This window comes from Maniola jurtina, chromosome 17 (genome assembly GCF_905333055.1).
Source record: "Maniola jurtina chromosome 17, ilManJurt1.1, whole genome shotgun sequence".
NCBI lineage: Eukaryota > Metazoa > Arthropoda > Insecta > Lepidoptera > Nymphalidae > Maniola > Maniola jurtina.
This window is the reverse complement of record NC_060045.1, coordinates 2030141-2049630: the sequence shown is the minus strand read 5'-3', so window position 1 is coordinate 2049630 and position 19490 is coordinate 2030141. Positions and strand designations below refer to the sequence as shown.

Here is a 19490-nt window from a genome sequence, read left to right as displayed (position 1 = left end):
TCTATTTTCGAATTATTTTAACACTTATTAGTCTCATGTGAATAAGTTAAAAATATGTAACTAACTATTCATAAATATGCAGAGTGAAGAAAAAAAATTCATTCTACCTTTTTCTTGCCCTTTTGTTTATAAATGTGAAAAAAATTTAAAATTTGGATTGGGTAGCTACAAAAAATAGTCTTATTTCCCGAAGTTTAATTTTGATTATCCTAAATCTCTGTCAACATAAAAACTAACTAAACCATACCTAACTACTCAACTAATCGTTTTGCTCTAAAATAGGGTGAAATTCCTAACAGTGGAAGCACTGCCAAAAAGTCAAAGATTCAAGAATGATGAATGTCAATAAAGTTGGTAGGACTTTGTCTGTGTTGGCGTTTGCTGGCGCGCGTGCTATGCTTTTTTGGAGTGTTTTTTTTTTTTGTTAAGAGTAACTGGTTTTTATGTTTTATAGTTGGTGTTTTTTGGTGGTGGAACTGACTGGGAAGCGCTCTAAAGGGGCTCTACGCCTATGTCGGTGACGGTGTCAGACGGAGTCCATACTTTATAGTTTCACTAACTTGAAAATAGCTACAAACTTGACATTAGCTAATCTGAGTAAAGCCAGAGGAGAGAAAAAAAAAAAGTTGGCAATACTTGATTTGACTTGTTGATTTGTTTTGATTGTTTTGAGTTTTTGTCTTCAATGGTCTTCAACTTTGAGTTTCAATTCAAAACCTGTGTTAATTTACTAATAATAATTTATTGTGTTACTATTATTTTCCATATTCCATAACTAGTAACTACACTGCCGACTCGTTAAATGCACTCATATCACACACACATCAAAACAAAACAAACTATTCCCTAGTGATTAGTGAATATAAATAGGTATTATTCCATATTATACTCTTTGAAAATGTTGGTGGAAAAGTGTAAAATACCCATTGTATTATTTAATTATAAAATAATGAGTCAACGCAGGACCATAAATAGATCTCAGTCCGAAAATTCCTGTCCTGCGGAAGCTGTGAACGAATGTGTCAAGTTCCTGGTTTGCCGCGAGGGTAGCAAGAAGCCGATAAGGCAGGCAGATATTGAGAAGCACCTCACCGATGTTCTACAGACACCAGTGAACAAAAAACTTGTTATTGAAAATGCTAACAAAGTTTTGAAACATGTAAGTTGCCTTTTTTAACCGACTTCCAAAAAAGGAGGAGGTTCTCAATTCGTCAGAATCTTTTTTTTTTATTCAATACTTGAAAATGCCCACGACTTTATAGCTTTTCTAAAAATCCCGCTGTAGCTTTTTGGTATTTCGAGATAAAAAGTTGCCTATTGTTCTTTATTTGGGACTATGCAGGTCCTTCAATTCCCTGTATCACTTTGTCCGTCTCTAATACATTGTGTTCGCTATCAATTTTGGAGTTCCATGCCAATGGGATTTTCAGCAGATTATGTGTATCAGTCTTGTCAGACTCCTGGCATAGTGCCTGCCTGACTATTTATTAATTTAGGGTATAAGCTATCTCCATTTCTTTCAGCCAAATCAGTTCAGTCATTATGTATGAAGGAGTAAGAAACATCAAAATATCCAAACTTTCACTTTTATTACATTTGGATTAGGATTAGGACTAATTAATACCCAGTATGCCTTGTAACGAGACTCGCCCGCTATCAAATATCTATTGATCAAAAACTATCCTGCAAGTCCCTACAATAACTGCACAAAGTTTCAATTCCATCCAGTTATATAACATGCTCTTATTTTAACCTTACAGGTCTACGGCTACAAACTAGTCCAACTGAAGGGCAAAGGCATACAGTACATAATGGTGCTTAGTGATACATTGCCAAGTACCTGTGAACACTTGCTGTCTACATACTCAGAGCCCAGTCATCGCAAACTCTTGATAGCTGCTCTCACTCATATATTCATGTCTGGTGGGACCATCAAAGATAGTAAGTTTTATAAAACAAACAATAGTAATGATTCTAAGCACAACTAGAATATTTGCATCTTTTTCTAACCAATGTAATAGGAAAGGGACAGACAAACCCAATTTAATTTTGAACTGTCTTTGTGACTTTAGGTGCCAGCTGTGCGCCTATTTTTTTTGTAGAGTTCACTAAGAGTCTGTAAAATTATTTAAACTTTCCATAAATCTAAGTAAACTTTAATTTGTTGTGCTATTAATATTTTTTCATTTTGTTTTAGCTGATATGTGGAACTTTCTAGACAAGACAAAGTTATTGCAGGAACATGATATGGAAGGTAGAAAAATCCTTACACACACATTCACCAAACAGCTCTACTTGGAATATAATAAAGTATGTTGTAAAATCTATGTAGTATCTGTAAAAGTAATTGAAAAGTTTAAAAATATATATTAGCCATGTTAGTCATGACTAATATTCTCCTTTCCTCTCCAACTAAGTATATAGTGTGTGCTAGGTGTGGGTTAGACAATAAGAAAGTGCAATTATTTTATTTAAAGCATTGGTTTTTTGAAAATGCCCACATTTTTAGGGTTCTGTATCTCAAAAGGAATCAGGATCACTTTGTTGTCTGTCCGTTTGTCATGTCTGTCGAGAAACCTATGGGGTTTTTCTTGTTGACCTAGAATCATGAAACTTGGCAGAAAGGTAGGTCTTATAGCACAAGTAAAGGAAAAAATCCGAAAACCATGAAATTGTGCATTAAAAAATGTATTATTATTTCATTATTTTTTTGTACAATGGTATGTATCCCTCCATTTTCGTCCGACTCGCAGCTGACCGGTTTTTTGGTAATAACTCAAAAATTTATTTTTTCACTTAACAGTTTTTTAGTTAGAAGACTGCAGGATTTAATATTATCATTACAGGTTGGCACCAATGAGCATCCTAGATTTGAGTTCAGCTGGGGACAGAGAGCAGACGAGGAACTACCCAAGGAATTCATTCTAAACAAAATGGCTCAAGTAACACTTCAATTTATTTATTATTAGTATAGATTACTAGATCATGCCTGCAAGTTCGTAAATTCATTTTTAAATTGGCAAAGTTTTTTTGGTATTTTACAATTAAAACCTCTACAAAAAAAGTTAGTTTTGCGGTTTTTTAACAGAAGTGATTCTTTCCGTTTTACATCTTTATTACGGAACCCGCGGTCGAATCCGACTCGCACTTGCCCAATTTTTTTCTGAAAAGCTTAACGATCAATAGCTCAAAAACCGGCCATTTTCGCCCAAAAAGAAATCCCGACTAACTGACGCACACTTTCATCAACGCCTGGCCTGAACCCTAGAACCTAGACAGCTGAAATTTTGCACAGAGATTCTCTATAAAAGGCTGGGTTTGAAATTCCTAGGGGATACAGATTAAAGAAGATTTATTATATTTTCGTCGAGCGAAGCCCCGGGCGGTCGCTAGTCCTGTACATTATCTTTGTCGATCATAATGGATATGTTTTGTTTTCAGGCATTTGATAAGGAACCAAGTTACTGGAGGGAGCAATTCAAAAGTACACAAGAAAACGGCAGTGAACTCCAATAAATGTTATAAATCAAATGTAATAATGTTTTATTTGTGTTTTGTTGTAATATGTTTTGTATTAAAAATTAAAATGAAAAAATGGAGGTGAATATTTTCGTTAACTAAGATCTAGACGATGCACACGACTTCGTCTGCGTGGATTGAGGTTGTCAAAAATTCCGTAGGAACTCTGAAAAACGGGATTATTGCATATAGATAATTATATTGAGCAATCAGATACCTACGTAAAATAAGCAAAATATTAAAAAAATATTGAAGTATCTTACATGATCTAAGTTTTTAATTTGCCGCGATTTCTCATTATCAGCATCACATATTATGTCAGCATCAGATTTACAGTGCAACAAGGATCTTTTGGCGCATGGCTAAAATCAGAACTATCGCCGCCATCTTGTGAAGTGTCACGCACGCTGTCCCCTTGTATGTGGTATTGCCAGAGACATGCTACCTAAACAAGATTGTGCACTGAGACACCAAAAACGAGCCTATTGAGATAGCGCTAAATTGGAGTGTGTCCCTTTCTATTAGGGTGACAACACGATTTGATAATGTAAGACATTTGACGGATTATATGAGAATAGGAGAGGATGAATCATCATGATAACCCATCGCCGCTCACTACTGAGCACGGGTCTCTTCTCAGAATGATAAAGGTTTAGGCCATAGTCTGCCACGCTGTAGTTATAAAAGTAGAGAAATTCAATTTTTTTTTGTTATATTTCTGCGAAAAAGTACCAGTCATGTTAAGTATGGGTACCTATAATATAGGTAAGTAAAATTATTTTGTATAATCTGGTGCATGTGTTTAGGTCCTAAACAGTTTTAGGAAGTTCGTAAGCAAGGCATACTTTTGGGAAAATTGATGGTACAGCGTTTCTTTTTAAAAAAAATTCAGTGCACACGAAGCCGTAGCAAAATCTTCCGCTTTAAAATGCATTCCGCAAACTGCCGAATATTTGGTGATATTTCCTGGAACGACAGCGATCCATTTTTGCCTTAAGTCTTCATTTTTGAGAAATCTATCGATCAACAGAAAAAAACACTTCCATTAAACAATCAAATTATGGTTACCTTACTACTTCTGTATAGTATAGTACAAAATGTTCGCCATATTGTTTTGCTTGACACCCAGTGTTGTCATCCTATTAATTTAAAAAAATATTTATAATACTTTTTAAACTAAATGATATTTTAATGACATAATAAAATAAAGATAACAGTATGAAAATTACTGCGAAAACAAAAGAAAGTAATCTTGTTGTTTGAAATTAAATAAACAATGAATAAGAACTTTGTGAGCTACATCATAATTCGTACCATAGAAAATATTTTTTTATGCTTGCAATCCATTAGACAGTGACACACTCCAATTTATAGACCTCTCGCTCGGCTCGTTTTTCCGCTTAGCATAATTGTATTAGAAATTGGACTTTATGCTAATGCAACAGAATTTATTTTTGCAGGGAATTAAAGCTGAAGTGCACAATCATGTTTAGGTAGCACGTCTCTGGGTATTGCCATAATATTGCTAAGTAAAAAAACTGAAATTCACTGTTTTTTTTTTAAATATAGAGATATAGTAGATAGAGATAGTAGTAAATATAGAGAGTAGTAGTACATAGAGATATAGTATAATACGTTCATGAAATAGACCCATTCCATATTTTTTGGCCATTGATGACATTGACGTAGTTGTAGAATAAAAGCTGCCAGCAATTAGAATCTGCTCAATTTTAGGGAATATGTTAATGCCATTATTGAAAATCGAGTAACTTTTATCTAATATTAATGATGATGATTTAATCATATGAATGAGAAATTGGGAAAGCCAACCCTGTTTCCACATATGGAAAAATTATAAATACCATCGATAAGCCATGGACTTATAACCTATCACGTTTACCTCCTCAAATAGTTACTATACTTAGTACTTACCTAATGCTAAATATAGCTATAAGATGCAAACATATTTATGCTGTATTAATATAATTATTATCAGGATACATCGTGAAGTTATGTATATGGAATGACTCTAATATTTAAAAAACACAGTGAATTTTAGATTTTTTTACTTAGCAACACCCCAAACAAGGGGACAGTGGTGGCGTTAGTAAGTAGGTATCAATTTTCGCTACGCGCCAAAAAGATCCTTGTCGCACTGTAAGGTATTCTACCTATGAAAAGGTATACATTATAGAGTCTGGCTAACAAAGACCTTATACTTCTAGTAGTGTAAGGTCTTTGCTGGCTAATGAAAGATGAGACTGAAAATTTAAAAAAAAATTGGAGGGCATCCCCTAAATTATAGTGAAAAAATTTGAATAACTCAATTTGATACTTGGTAGTTATTTTTTTTTAATGCTTAAATTACATATAGTTATGTTTTCACACATCTCCATTTTTACAAATCTACGTATTTTAGACTTCATCAAGGGGTTGGGGGTTCGATTCCCGGGCACGTTGACATCCCTGATACATCTCCCAGTTTTATTGTCAAAGAAAATATTTTTTGTGTTAAAATCACAAATCATAACCAATGATGTAATATCGTATCGCTTACAATCGTAATTTAATAAGAGCTATGTGCTAACTAATAAGAGATATGGTTTTAGAAAACATACTTAATATTAATATCTTTTACGAATTTAAACCAAGTATCAAAGTTAAAAAGAAAATAGAAATGGCTGACGTTAATCAACGTTTTAGGGCTGCCCACTAAAAAGTTTGGAAAAAAGCCCAGTGTCATCTTTTATTTAGCCAAACTCTATAACATTTTTTCTTCTTATCATCTTTGCAACCCAATAGGTCTCTATGACGCTCGAGTAAATTTCCATTTAGGATCGTGGGCTCTCCTACTATTATAGTGTATTTTTTGTTGGAAAGCAGTTGGCAAGTGGCAACACTTGAAAACTAGCTGTCTTTTATTTTTAATTTTTATGTTTTTTCCAGTTTTTCCCCCCATTTTTATCACAAGTTACAACTGTTCTACCGATTTAGCCAAATTTAAAAAGAATTCATATATCTAGGTACATCCATGATTTAAATATTGGATTTATTTAGTTTATTGTTTGGTAAGGTAATAGTTGTTTACTACTTTCGTATTTTGTGCAAAGAAATTCGGTTTTAGCCGTATAACTTACCCAGGTACTTCTTAGTCCAGTAGAAATGGAATCAATCTTCGAATTATTATTTTGATTTAACTTTTGCATTTTAGCTTCAAAATATTAGAATGTTTCCACCCGGTATTTTTCGAGACACCCTCTCGAAGTACCACTATGAAGAAGAAATTTATGATGCCTTGGCAAAAGAGGATATGTCGGAGGTCGTGATGACAGGATTACGTATTCTGAGGAAAGCGAATTATTTCACCACGCCTGCCTTTCATTGTGAACACTTTGATCGTAAAACCAAATCGAATTCTACAATAAAACGTAACGAAGGCAATGATGCTTACAGGAATGGCATTCACCAAAGAGCATTAGCACTATACAATGAAGCTCTATTGTACGCCCCAAAGGATTCTAAAGAAATGATACTAGCATATAGCAACAGATCTGCACTGTTCTATAAACTAGAAGCGTGGACTGCCTGCCATAATGACATCAAGACAGTTTTTTCAATGGGCTGTCCGGGTGAGCTCAAAGAAAAGTTAATTAAAAGACAAAATGAGGCATTGCAACACATTGATAGAGAAGCTATATTCAAAGGCATAATGCGTCATTCTGCTGAAATGTGTATTGATAAAAATGCCATGAGATGTAACACTCAAGTCCCGTGTGCAAGTTCTGATATTAAAATTGTTACTTCGACAGCTATGCCTACAGTGGTTGCCGCCACAAACATAAAAGTGGGGGCTGTTTTAGCATCAGAACGAGCCTATGTGAGCTACACTGAGGAAATCAATGCGGCATTCTCTTGTCATTTTTGTCAAAAGAAGCACCTAAATTTAATACCGTGTGACGGTTGTTCCTATGCACTGTTCTGTAATGAAGAATGCAAAAATAAATGCATGAAGGAATACCATGAATATGAATGCAAAATCATGGAAATCTCGTGGGAATTTGATGAAACGCTAAATTTAGCAATAAAAGCGTGTTTCAAACTACAAAAATCGTGCAAATCATGGGATGAATTTATCACTGCATCCTACAATATGGGCAGCAGTAGAATCAAGTCCAGTTCAACCCAAGAAATATATGACACCAACAACAAGTACTCAATTTTATGTTGCAAAGATGATAAGACTTTCATTTATGGAGTTCTTCATAATGCCAGTATTCTCGTTGCCGTATTTTTACATCACCTTGAAGATAAAATCCCTTCATTTCTACCAAAAGATGCTGATAAAAGACAACAAGCCATGCAAGCTATGGCCAGAATTATGATGTTCATAGCTGTATATCAAACCCCTCTTCACATAGTTCAGGCCCAAGACAACATAAGATTGGATCAAAGTAGCTACGGAACAGAAAATTATGGATTATTCTCTTTTATTTCAAAGCTGAAGAAATCCTGCAATTCTAACTCAGTTATAGTTAACAATAACAATACATTAGTACTGATAGCTATTCGTCCTATTAGAAACGGAGAGGAGTTAACTGTTCCATTTTTGTAAGTATTCTATGATTATTTACTATCCAAACTCATATTCATAATCTTTATTAATATTATAACTGAAAGTGTAGCTGTCTGTCTGCTATGTTGAACAGTTTTCAAAAAATGTGTAGAACCTGATTTTCCAGGGCAAAAAGCATCATGTCTATTTCTGGGATGCAAGCTATCTATATACATGTTCCGTACCTCAAAAGGAAAAACGGAACCCTTATAGGATCACTTTGTTGTCTGTCTGTCTGTTGTGACTATCAAGAAAACCTGTACTTCCCGTCGACCTAGAATCATGAAAGGCAGGTAGATTGGTTTTACAGCACAAGTAAAGGAAAAAATCCGAAAACTGAATTTGTGATTATATTACACAAAAAATTTAAATGTGTTAAAAAAAAAAAAATCACTAAATCACATATAGATGGCGCGGACCGTTATTAACTCGCAAAGTTCTACATAAAGGTGTTAGGTATAATATTAGGTACGATGGAACAGAACCCTTTGCATGCAAGTCACACTCGCACTTGACTAGTTTTTTTTATTATGGTTATATTTTAATTTTTTTTTTATAGATGGCACAGATGTGATGATGATACACCAGATGCCCACCTGAGACACCTCAAAACATTTGCATGTTACGGAACAGTTTGTGATTGCAGCAGATGCAATAGTGATTCTCAAATAAAAATCAACAGAGAACAACTATCGAAGTTCCAAAGGAAATTTTTCTTAAAACTGAACTTGAAAGAAATGGAATCAAGACTGGGTCACTTAGAAATAAACCAAATTTACGAAACGTTGTTGAAAGCTTTGACGGTTCTGCATGATGTGCCAAATTCAAAGGAATATATTGCAGTATACAGACTTTGGCGTCGATGTGTCTCCTTCTTTGAAATTGTGTGTAGTAATAACACTGTTCTTGACGTTGTTGTCTAGAATTGTTTTTGATGGTATAAACCATTTATAAACAAAATGGAATGAGATATTAATCTATATATCGAGGGCTTCATAACAAAAGGGGGTATATGCCAAAGCGCTATTTCTTTTTTGTAAGTTTAATTATTATTTTATAACTATCCTTAATGCTACAAAAAGCTGTGATTATTGATTTGTTGTAAACTGATATTCAAGTGCCTTTGATATTTTGGATAATAATTACATTTAACCATGTAGATTAGATATATTTAAAATAACTAAGACTTAAGTTTGTTTTATAATTATTTCTCTTGATCTCTGTATCGTGATGATCCTCATTCCTGATGGTCGTCGCCTCTTCTATGAACCGCTTGTTAAAAGGGGTTTTAATTCGCATAATAAACTGATGTTCACAAATTCAGATTTTCTTGAAATAAGGTTTTTTTAGTTTTAAGTAGTAGGTACCTAAGTTGTGATTCCATTTACGTACCTAACCTACCTATTTAGTAGTTTAGAACAATGCCACTTTTATAAGTTACGACGATGTACCTGTGCAGAAATTTTATTTGAATGCCGCGAAAATATCTTGGCCAATCATAGCGCGCGTCGGTCCGCTATTGGTTGCTGTCTACGCCACAGAATATATAATAGTAATAATAAACGAATAATAACGTAAAGATAAACGTTTGCGAATTGCAAGCGATTACTCGGGATGACAGAAAAGATTGGTTCGACTGACATGGCACGCATTGTGCTGGTACCATGCTGGTGCACGAATCGACGTAAAAACAAGTGAAGTTCACGCGCGCTCGTGAATTGCAAGAACAGTCATCATTAAAAGTAAAAATACTACGCAATTATTATTCTATATTTTTTAATGCTACCTGCCTGTTTGAAGAAATTGTATGTTTAAACTCTTGTTATGTTTCAATCAAACATGTTTGATAATATTAAGGAGGATAATAAAAAAAATTCTTAAAGGAGTAGATTTATTTAGCATTTCCTCATGTCACTGCAGTGTAAAACCAAGCGTTTATCTATCCATAAGACCTCATCTCAAAAACTACTGTTAGAGATTTTCATTTGGTTCTTTATTAATTGATAAACTTTCTCAAGGAATGTCAAGGGACCTCTCTGGCGTAGTGGGAGTCCTGGGTTCGGTTCCCGACGGGCAATTTGGGAATTCATAATTTCTAAATTGTCTCTGGTTGTGGCTACCGCCTTGTAGGTAAAGACGTGCCATCAAGCGATCTAGGCTGAAATCCTTAGGACGTACTTTGATTTGACACTGTTAAGACAAGACAGTGCTATATCAATGACCGAGTACACAAATCTGTCGTTTTAACTAAAGATAGTCTAAACAAAGTCAAAGTGATATCTATCTATCTATAGATCTCGACCTCAATGTTCCGGTACGATGCCGTGTCGAAACCGATAACAGGTATGGGTGTAATAAAAGTTGTAGTGGAATTAAATAAATAAGATTTTATTTCAGACCATGTTATCATAATTATGTATTTGTATTTTATTGTACGACTATTGTTATCGGTGCACGCTGTGACTGCCCGTAAATGGAGTTACACGCTTTTATAATTTTGAGTGTGTAATTCTGTGGGCGGTTCTAAACCAAATGAAAATAAAATATGTATGTTATACAGATAAGTTAGCGTGTTAGTAACAATAATTCCTTATAATTATGTTAGTACAAGAATTAGGAATTAGAGAAAAAGATTGTGATGTTGATGATTTAGTGGGCTTGCTGCATCAATTCGTAATTATTGCTTCAATATAGAGACTATCGGCTAAATCGTAATCGAGATGTATTACGAGTACAAATAAAAATCCTAAATCACAACTGTAATACCAATGTTACCCACCTCAACCAAGTATTCTGTTTCAATTTCAGAATGATATTGCCCTGTGGTGGCGTTTGCTGGCGCGCGTGTTGAGCCTTTTTGGAGTGTTTTTTTTGTTAGAAGTGGCCGGTTTTTGAGTTCTGCTGGTGTTTATTGGTGATGGAACTGACTGGAAAGCGTTCTAAAAGGGTGCTGCGTGTATGTCGGTGGGCGCCGGCATAGACGAAGTCCATACTTATACATATAGTTTCCCTAACTTGTAAATAACTACACACTTGACATTGGCTAATCAGTGTAAAGCCAGACGAGAGAAAAAAAAAGAAGTAATTGACAAGTGACATCTATCAACAGGAAACGTCATTGTCATTGTCAACTTGATTTCTGATTTTTCAAAACTCAATTCAACTACCTATTCAACGCACACCAATTTCTAATTTGAATTTTTATTTCAAAGATAAAAGCTGGAGGTGTGGACTGGATTTATTTAAAAAGTATTTTTGCTTTCGAATAGTGTTAGTGTATAACTGTGGCAAAGAAAAGATGGCTCAACAGGTAGCGGTGCCGCCTAAGGAACGATACATCCCCAATGGGCTCAAGTTTGCCTTCGGTGGACTTGCCGGGTATTTTTTCACCTTGTTTTTTTACGACCAATGTCATTGCCGAAAGCCGTGTTACCGCGGGTTATTGCGATCTGGGTAACAATTCCGTTCCAGTTTAAAAAACGTACCAAAACTCTTGATTTTTCTTATGACAAAAATTCAAGGAACTTTGCTGTTTTTATTAACATTGAAATGTCTAGCGAATTAGGAACTATGTAGTAATTGTTATGACCTCGGACTTATTATTACTTATCTAGTTGTTATTCATAATAATTATTAGGTACTTATTGAGATTATGTAACAGACTGTTGTGACTATTTAAAATGGGAACATTCCCAAAATTTTTAATGCAAAGGAGGATGACCATAAAATCTGCATTGATTAAAATATATTACTTATATGCTATATGATATTAGCTGATCCTAGCAAGAACTCCTTGATTTTCCAAGATAATAGATAGTGTCTCTGTCACATTTCATCAAAATCATTTATTTCCTGGTTGAAATTTGAAAACCTAACAGACACTTTTACATTTATAATAATCAAAGAAATAGATTTGTTTATAGAAGCGAGATAATTTGTAAACTCATGTATCCATACCAATATTATAAATGTGAATGTGTGTCTGTCAGCTTTTCCATAGCCCATCTGTTTAACCTATGAAATTGTTCATCACTGGACATAGGCTACTTTTTATCTTATTCCTTATCTTATTTTAGCCCAGAGAGTGAAAAGAGTTTCCATAGGATTAAAAAAGACATAAATCCACATTCTTAAGTCAAGGGTGTCACAGTAAAAAATAAATGGTTTTCAGAATGGCAGCCACATGTGTAGTCCAGCCATTGGATTTAATAAAAACTCGTATGCAGTTGAGTGGCGGTGGCCGCACATCCTTTGCAGTGGCCGGGGAGATTATTGCCAGGGAGGGGTTCTTCTCTCTGTACACAGGGCTCTCCGCAGGGCTGCTGAGGCAGGCTACATATACTACCACGCGACTTGGGATCTATAATCTACTGTTTGATTCATATAGAGAGTGAGTATGCATGCTAATGCAGCGACATTTAAGATGAGTGGGAAACATATTGACTGGGATTCAGTTTCAATTCAATCCCTGTTATTATGCACAAATTAAAATTACTTGAAAATTTTATGAAAATTATAAGTAAAATTGTATTAAATATGTGCATGTTAAGACTTAAGTATTACCAAGTATAATAGGCAAACAAATACATAAATTATTACACAATTACATGAGATAAAGAATGGGCGTGACATGAATTGATAAAAGACGATCTCCAGTGGTTACTAAGAATAGATAGGTACATAAATAATGCAAAGGTAATATACTATGCATTTCAAATAAGAAAACAATTGATAAGGACATCATTTCTGAAGTTTATTTCTAAACTTTTAGAGCATTTTCTCTTTAATATTGCTAAAAATTGCTCTAAATTTTAGTGTGGTCTACAAGTTAAAACATTAGGCCCATGACTGTAAGTTGTAATCCTAGTATAAAATCCATACTATTTAATATTATAAATGCGAAAGTGTGTCTGTCTGTCTGTCTGCTACCTTTTCACGGCCCAACAGTTTAACCGATTCTGACGTTTGGTACAGTGTTAGCTTATATCCTGGGGACGGACATAGGCTACTTTTTATCCCGGAAAATCAAAAAGTTTCCACAGGATCTTCAACGGATGCGGACGAAGTAGCCAGCATCCTCTACTATAATCTAATGAAAAATTTAAAACAAGACAGTCCTGCCATATTGAATTAAAAAAAATTATAGCTAAGCTATTCTAACAGTACCACATACATCGAAATCTGTTTAGACTTCAGATATTTAGAAATAATGAGCAAAATAAATTCTTTTTTCCAGACGCAATGAGGGTGCCGCACCAGGATTTGCCGTCAAAATGTTCTTGGGTATCACAGCCGGTTCCGTAGGTGCCTTCGTAGGCACGCCTGCTGAGGTGACTATGCCTTGACTGGCTGTTTTTCTTAGGGTTGTGACCCTTTTTGATCCATCACATGTTAGGGGCATGGTCTAATGGGATCTCCTTCTCTGGTCCTTCTGCATAGAAGATCTTCTTCTCTCTGGGCTGGTTTCTGCACTTAAACGTTTCCGTCTGTTGTGCATAGAAGTTAATAGAGTACCTACTATTTCAACTCTGCACCATCTCAACCCATCGCCGGCCCACTAATGACCACAAGTCTTCTCTCAGAAGGAGAAGAGGTTAGGCCATAGTCCACCATGCTGCCCAAGTGCAGGTTGACAAACTTCACACACTTTGAGAATATTTTTTCAATTCAATTCTATTCAATATTATGGAGAACCCTCAGGTTTGCTAGTTTACTGAGAATACCTTCATTGCTAAACTTTAAAACGCACATAACTTAAAAGTTAGAGGTGTGTGCCTGGGACCAGTGGCGTGCAGCTCATAGAGGCATAATAGCACTGCATACCCTAGTTGTAATAAATTAATGCTATTTTTCATTATGACCTCCCAGAAAATCACACTTCACACTAATATTATAAAAGCAAAAGTTTGTATGTATGTGTGTGTGTGTGTGTGTGTGTATGTTTGTTACTCCTTCACGCAAAAACCACTGAACGGATTTGACTGAAATTCGGAATGGAGATAGATAGTATCCTGGATTAGCACATAGGCTACTTTTTATCTCGGAAAATCAAAGAGTTCCCACGGGATTTCGAAAAACCTAAATCCACGCGGATGAAGTCGCGGGCGTCAGCTAGTAAGTTCATATGTGAATGCATACCCTAGCTTCTAATTCTGTTCACGCCACTGCTTGGGACCAAACCTCGGACCACCCAAGTACAAGGTCAAAACCATCACTACTTAGGCTATTACTGCTTACAAATTATATTATGTAAAATACTTACTGACTTTTTTAGGTTGCGTTAATTCGAATGACTGCTGATGGCAGACTACCAAAGGAGCAACGTAGAAACTACAAAAATGTTATGGATGCACTGATCAGGTATACTTTTGATTTCCTTAGCTGACTTAAAAGATCAATCAATAAATAATAATTTTTATTTGCTCTAGTAGAGTACAAACGATGGTCACTTATTAGATCGTTTGGAAAAAAGTGTAATCATTTTATTTCTATTTCATATTTGACTAAAGTTAGTATATCTTAGGTTTTGATTTACATATTATTTGCGAATTTAGAGTAAAAAGTAATAAGGTTTTGATTCAACTGTCAAATAGTCCCGGAATTCCAAGATCTCTCTTGCCTCTGTTAGAATTATAATGGTGTCACAGGATAGTACGCGAGGAAGGTGTGTTAAAGTTGTGGCGTGGGGCCATGCCCACTGTTGGGCGCGCTATGGTGGTCAACGCGGCGCAGCTTAGCACTTACTCACAGGTAACTGTCGTAACGCTAACGCCACCACGTCTGTGGTGGCGTTAGCTGGCGCGCGTGCTCTGCCTTTTTGGAGTGTTTTTTGCCGGTTTTGTGTTTCACTGGTGTTTTTGGTGGTGAAACTGACTGCAAAGCGCTATAAAGGGGCGCCGCGCGTATGTCGGTGAGCGTCGGCACACGACGTCCTTATATAGTTTCCCTAACTTGTAAATAACTACAAACTTGACATTGGCTAATCTTTGTAAAGCCATAAGAGAGAAAAAAAAAAGTGCGAAAGTGTGTCGATCTGTCTGTCTGCTAGCTTTTCACAGCTCAACAGTTTGACCAATTTTGATGAAAGGTCAGAGCTGATTTACATCCCGGGGACGGGCATAGGCAACTTTTTATAGCAGAAAATCAAAGAGTTCACACGGGATTCTTACAGTTCCATCCGTTTAACCGATTTATATGAAATTAACTGACGCCCGCAACTTCGTCCGTGTGGTTTTAGGTTTTTCGAAATCTCGTGAGAACTCTTTGATTTTCCGGGATAAAAAGTAGCTTATGTGCTAATCCACAATATTATCTATTTCCATTCCGAATTTCAGCCAAATCCGTTCTGTGGTTTTTGCGTGAAGGAGTATCAAATATACACACATACATATACGCAAACTTTCGCCTTTATAATATTAGTATGAAAAGTATGAAGTATGATTCGGTACAGAGGTAGCTTGTGATCCGGAAATTGACTTAGGCAACTTTTTATACCGGAAAATCAAAGAGTTCCCACGGGATTATAAAACACCTAAATCCACGCGGACGAAGCAGCTGGCATCATCTAGTGCAAAATAAAATTTAATGTAGATATTATTATGGTCGTTGTCGTTTCGCGCAGGCTAGAGAAATGTTCGTAGGATACGTGCCTGATGGTATTACGCTGCACTTCTGTGCGTCCATGGTGTCCGGTCTCGTCACCACCATCGCCTCCATGCCTGTTGACATCATCAAGACAAGGTGAGTTGCTTTATGCACGGACGAAACATTTACATAAAAAATGTTGCAAGACTGCTGTCTGTTAATGCATTGAACTGTGTTTGCATTGTTATATAATTTAAGATTAATTAAGGTCGATTCACACCAATTGCGTACACGTGACACGTGCGTAGTGACGCGCGTAAACCCCGAACACCGGGTTACGCATGCGTCCATGCCTTACGCGAGCGGTGTGCCATGTTTTATACAGTTCCATACATTACAACGCAATAGTATGCGCTACGTCTACGCTTACGCAGCCTGTGTGAACGAGCTATAACTTATTGACATTGTAAACTCTGCACCTCTATACAGGATGAAATTAGACTGTTAGCAAAACTTAGCACTATAAATATATTATACCAATAACTATTTGCCTTATACTTGTAGTCTTAGTGATTTAGTATTTTTCTAACCTGCCTACAACGTGGCATTGACCCCGCGGCATCTATTTACGCAACGTCCCGTAGCTAATTTCTACTCTAATGCTTAAGTATGGGATGCTCTCCAAACAAGTGAGAACTTTCTAGCCAGCACCGCTGCATTATTTAGTGTTATTGAAGTCAAACCTATAGCCTATAAGCCTAATTTGATACTGAACCAAGTGTCCTAATGACGGGATATTACATATAGACACCATACTTTGTTTTAAACACTATTCATATTCAAATGACACAATACTTGTTAACCCTCGACCCAAAAAGAGGGGTGTTATAAGTTTGACATGTGTATCTGTCTGTAGCATTGTAGCTCATAAACTAATCAAATCAAATCAAATCAAATCAAATTTCTTTATTTGAACTTATTTTAATTAAGTTTTTTTTTGTTTGAAAGGTGGCTTGATCGAGAGTGTTCTTAGCTATAATCCAAGAAAATCGGTGCAGCCGTTTGAAAGTTTTCAGCTCTTTTCTAGTTACTGTAACCTTCACTTGTTGGGGGTGTTATAAATTTTTAATTTACACTTGTATCTTCAGACTCTTGATTAGCTGAAGCCAAGGATCTCTTCCATTATATTAATCACTTTAAATCTTTTTTTTTAAATTTTAGAATCCAAAATGCGGCTAAGGGTCAATCCCAACTGACGGTTGTGACGAGCCTCCTCAAGAATGAGGGCGTATTCTCTCTATGGAAAGGCTTCCTGCCGTACTATGCGCGCCTCGGGCCTCACACCGTGCTCACGTTCATCTTTCTCGAGCAGATGAACTCCGCGTACTTCAAGTACACGTAGATCGAGGTAACCTTCCACAGCCTAAAGAGATATTATGAAGACTAATAACCAAGCTACATATCAGACTTGACGCTTTTTAGGGTTCCGTACCTCGAAAGGAAAAACGGAACCTTTATAGGATCACTTTGTTGTCTATCTGTCTCTCCGTCTGTCTGTCTGTCCGTCCATCCATCCGTCTGTCCGTCCGTCGTGTCTGTCAAGAAAACCTATAGGGTACTTCCCGTTGACTTAGAATCATGAAATTTGGCAGTTTGGTAGGCCTTATATTATATAGGCCAAAGTAAAGGAATAAATCTGAAAACCGCGAATTTGTGGTTACATGATTTAAAAAATAATTAAATGTGTTTCAATTTTCAAAATAAGATAACTCTACCAAGTGGGGTATCGTATGAAAGGGCTTTACCTGTACATCCTAAAACAGATTTTTATTTATTTTTATGTATAATAATTTTTGATTTATCATGCAAAATGTCGAAAAAAATGCTCGAGTATGGAACCCTCGTTTTATAATTTAAGTTTTTATAATTTTTATAAAGTAACTGTAATTGGGTAGATGCGGAATGCCTATGTTAAAAATAAATTATTTCTTGATCAACCCATTTCCGCCCCACTACTGAGTACGGGTCTCCTCTCAGATTGAGAAGGGTTTAGGCCATAGTCTGCCACGCTGGCCCAATGCGGATTGGTAGACTTTACACACCTTTGAGAACATGGAGAACTCTTAGGCATGCAGGTTTCCTCACGATGTTTTCCTTCACCGTTAAAGCAAGTGATATTTAATTGCTTAAAACGCACATAACTGAAAAGTCAGTGGTGCGTGCCCGGGATCGAACCCCCGACCTGCGATTTGGAGGCGGACGTTCTAACCACTAGGCTATCACAGCTTACCACTAGGCCAATTATTTCTTAGGACTTATTAAATAGTGGGTCTTCCAAAATTCGTGAAATCCACGTCCGCTGTTAGTTTTAAGTTTGCTAACCGTTTTAATTAATCGATTAACCAAAAAAGTACGCCAAATTATGTCAAATGTCTATGACGTCACATAAACTAATTTATTTTTCTAAACAGATGGATGTACACCGCTTCAAAGTTCAAACACTTAGACAAGACTTAGGCTAAGCTTAGACTTAAAAATATATGACTAATATACAGGAAAATATTTAGAAAAAGCCTTTTGGCTTTATAGGCGTTGGCGTGTATTGGGCTTTTAGGCAGGCACAATGTAAAGAAAAAAGACACAACAAGAGATATGGATATTTGATTCTTAAAGATAGGTAATGGATAACTGATTCTTAGTTTGAGATCTATAGTGCATACTTTGATTTTCCATAGGCTTAAGAGGGCTCTCTTCGTCACTCGCTTCATACAAATGTAGTTCCAATTTCATTTGAATATTAAGCAACCAAAGTCCATGAAATTGTGCAGACATATTCTAGAAACTAATATCTATGTCTGTGGTTTTCCAGATTTCTGTTAGAATATTCGGTTTCAAAGTTACGCGGTCATAAATATTTACATACAAATCTTTGAGCCCCTGTCATTTTAAAACTATATATTTTTAGAAAAATCTAAAACACCACAGACACAGATACAGAGACAGTTTTTAGAATATGTCTGCAAAATTTCATGGACTTTGGTTGCTTAATATTCAAATGAAATTGGAACTACGATTGTATGAACCGAGTGACGGAGGGAGCCCTGTTAAGATACAGTTTAAACGAGTCGGATTTATGTCTTTATATAAACCTGTCTGGTTTTAACTCTGAAATAAAATGTGAGCAAAGTTAAAGTACACACTATAGATTGCAGCATCAAAGGGATAAGTTATTAATTACTGATTCTTAAAATGAGTTTTGTATAATTGATTCTTAAAGGGACGAGTTTTGGCATAAAGAAATTAATTATGACTGATTCTTAAACAAATAATTTATAGGTAACTGATTCGATTGAACTGAGAAGTTATGATTAACTGATTTCATAAGGATTAATTTATCGAAATAACAAGATAATAGATATCTTTTTGACTCTATTTTAAGCTCTCTCAAGGCATTGGCGCTGATTCTAATGTTTTTCCTAATCTAAATTTAGAGTATCTGCATCTTTTTCTTTTAATATTGCTAAAAAAGGACGGAAAGTGAATTTTAAATTAAAGTCTAAATTAAATAATAGGCTCACGAACCTAAAGTCACGAGGTATGACAGTTCTAAATTAAATTAAGTTTATCCGTCCTTTTCTTATTACATTGGTTAGAAAAAGATGCGAATACTCTAAAATTTAACTGCGATCAGAATCAGTACTTTATTAAAACTACAGCCAATGCAAGTTTACGAATTTACATGAGCACAAAATTGTTACAGTTCTACATATTTATT

The 19490-nt window shown here is 35.6% G+C and overlaps 3 protein-coding genes across 8 annotated transcripts; all 3 read left to right on the top strand.

Moving 5' to 3' along the window:
• Positions 1–537: 537 nt before the first annotated feature.
• LOC123873931 (non-structural maintenance of chromosomes element 3 homolog) lies at positions 538–3607 on the top strand. 2 transcript variants are annotated; one of them, XM_045919043.1, is made up of 6 exons: positions 538–578; positions 935–1159; positions 1761–1941; positions 2198–2310; positions 2847–2942; positions 3442–3607. In XM_045919043.1, exons 2-6 carry the CDS (start codon positions 950–952, stop codon positions 3514–3516), a joined length of 675 nt encoding a protein of 224 aa, XP_045774999.1. In that variant the 5' UTR covers positions 538–578; positions 935–949; the 3' UTR covers positions 3517–3607. The 2 variants fall into 2 exon arrangements, with proteins under 2 accessions (XP_045774999.1, XP_045774998.1); XM_045919042.1 differs by lacking the exon at positions 538–578 and having other exon boundaries at positions 650–1159.
• Positions 3608–6401: 2794 nt separating this feature from the next.
• LOC123873923 (SET and MYND domain-containing protein 4-like) lies at positions 6402–10021 on the top strand. Of its 5 annotated transcripts, none has more exons than XM_045919027.1 (3): positions 6402–6587; positions 6973–8127; positions 8691–10021. In XM_045919027.1, exons 2-3 carry the CDS (start codon positions 7046–7048, stop codon positions 9052–9054), a joined length of 1446 nt encoding a protein of 481 aa, XP_045774983.1. In that variant the 5' UTR covers positions 6402–6587; positions 6973–7045; the 3' UTR covers positions 9055–10021. The 5 variants fall into 5 exon arrangements, with proteins under 5 accessions (XP_045774983.1, XP_045774980.1, XP_045774982.1 ...); XM_045919024.1 differs by having other exon boundaries at positions 6731–8127; XM_045919026.1 differs by having other exon boundaries at positions 6402–6592.
• A 1249-nt stretch (positions 10022–11270) lies between these two features.
• Positions 11271–18246, top strand: LOC123873930 (mitochondrial 2-oxoglutarate/malate carrier protein-like). The gene is made up of 8 exons (XM_045919041.1): positions 11271–11509; positions 12303–12521; positions 13368–13461; positions 14406–14491; positions 14779–14881; positions 15753–15871; positions 16937–17123; positions 18187–18246. The coding sequence occupies exons 1-7, from the start codon at positions 11430–11432 to the stop codon at positions 17115–17117; spliced, it is 882 nt and encodes a 293-aa protein (XP_045774997.1). The 5' UTR covers positions 11271–11429; the 3' UTR covers positions 17118–17123; positions 18187–18246.
• The last annotated feature ends 1244 nt before the right edge of the window (positions 18247–19490 follow it).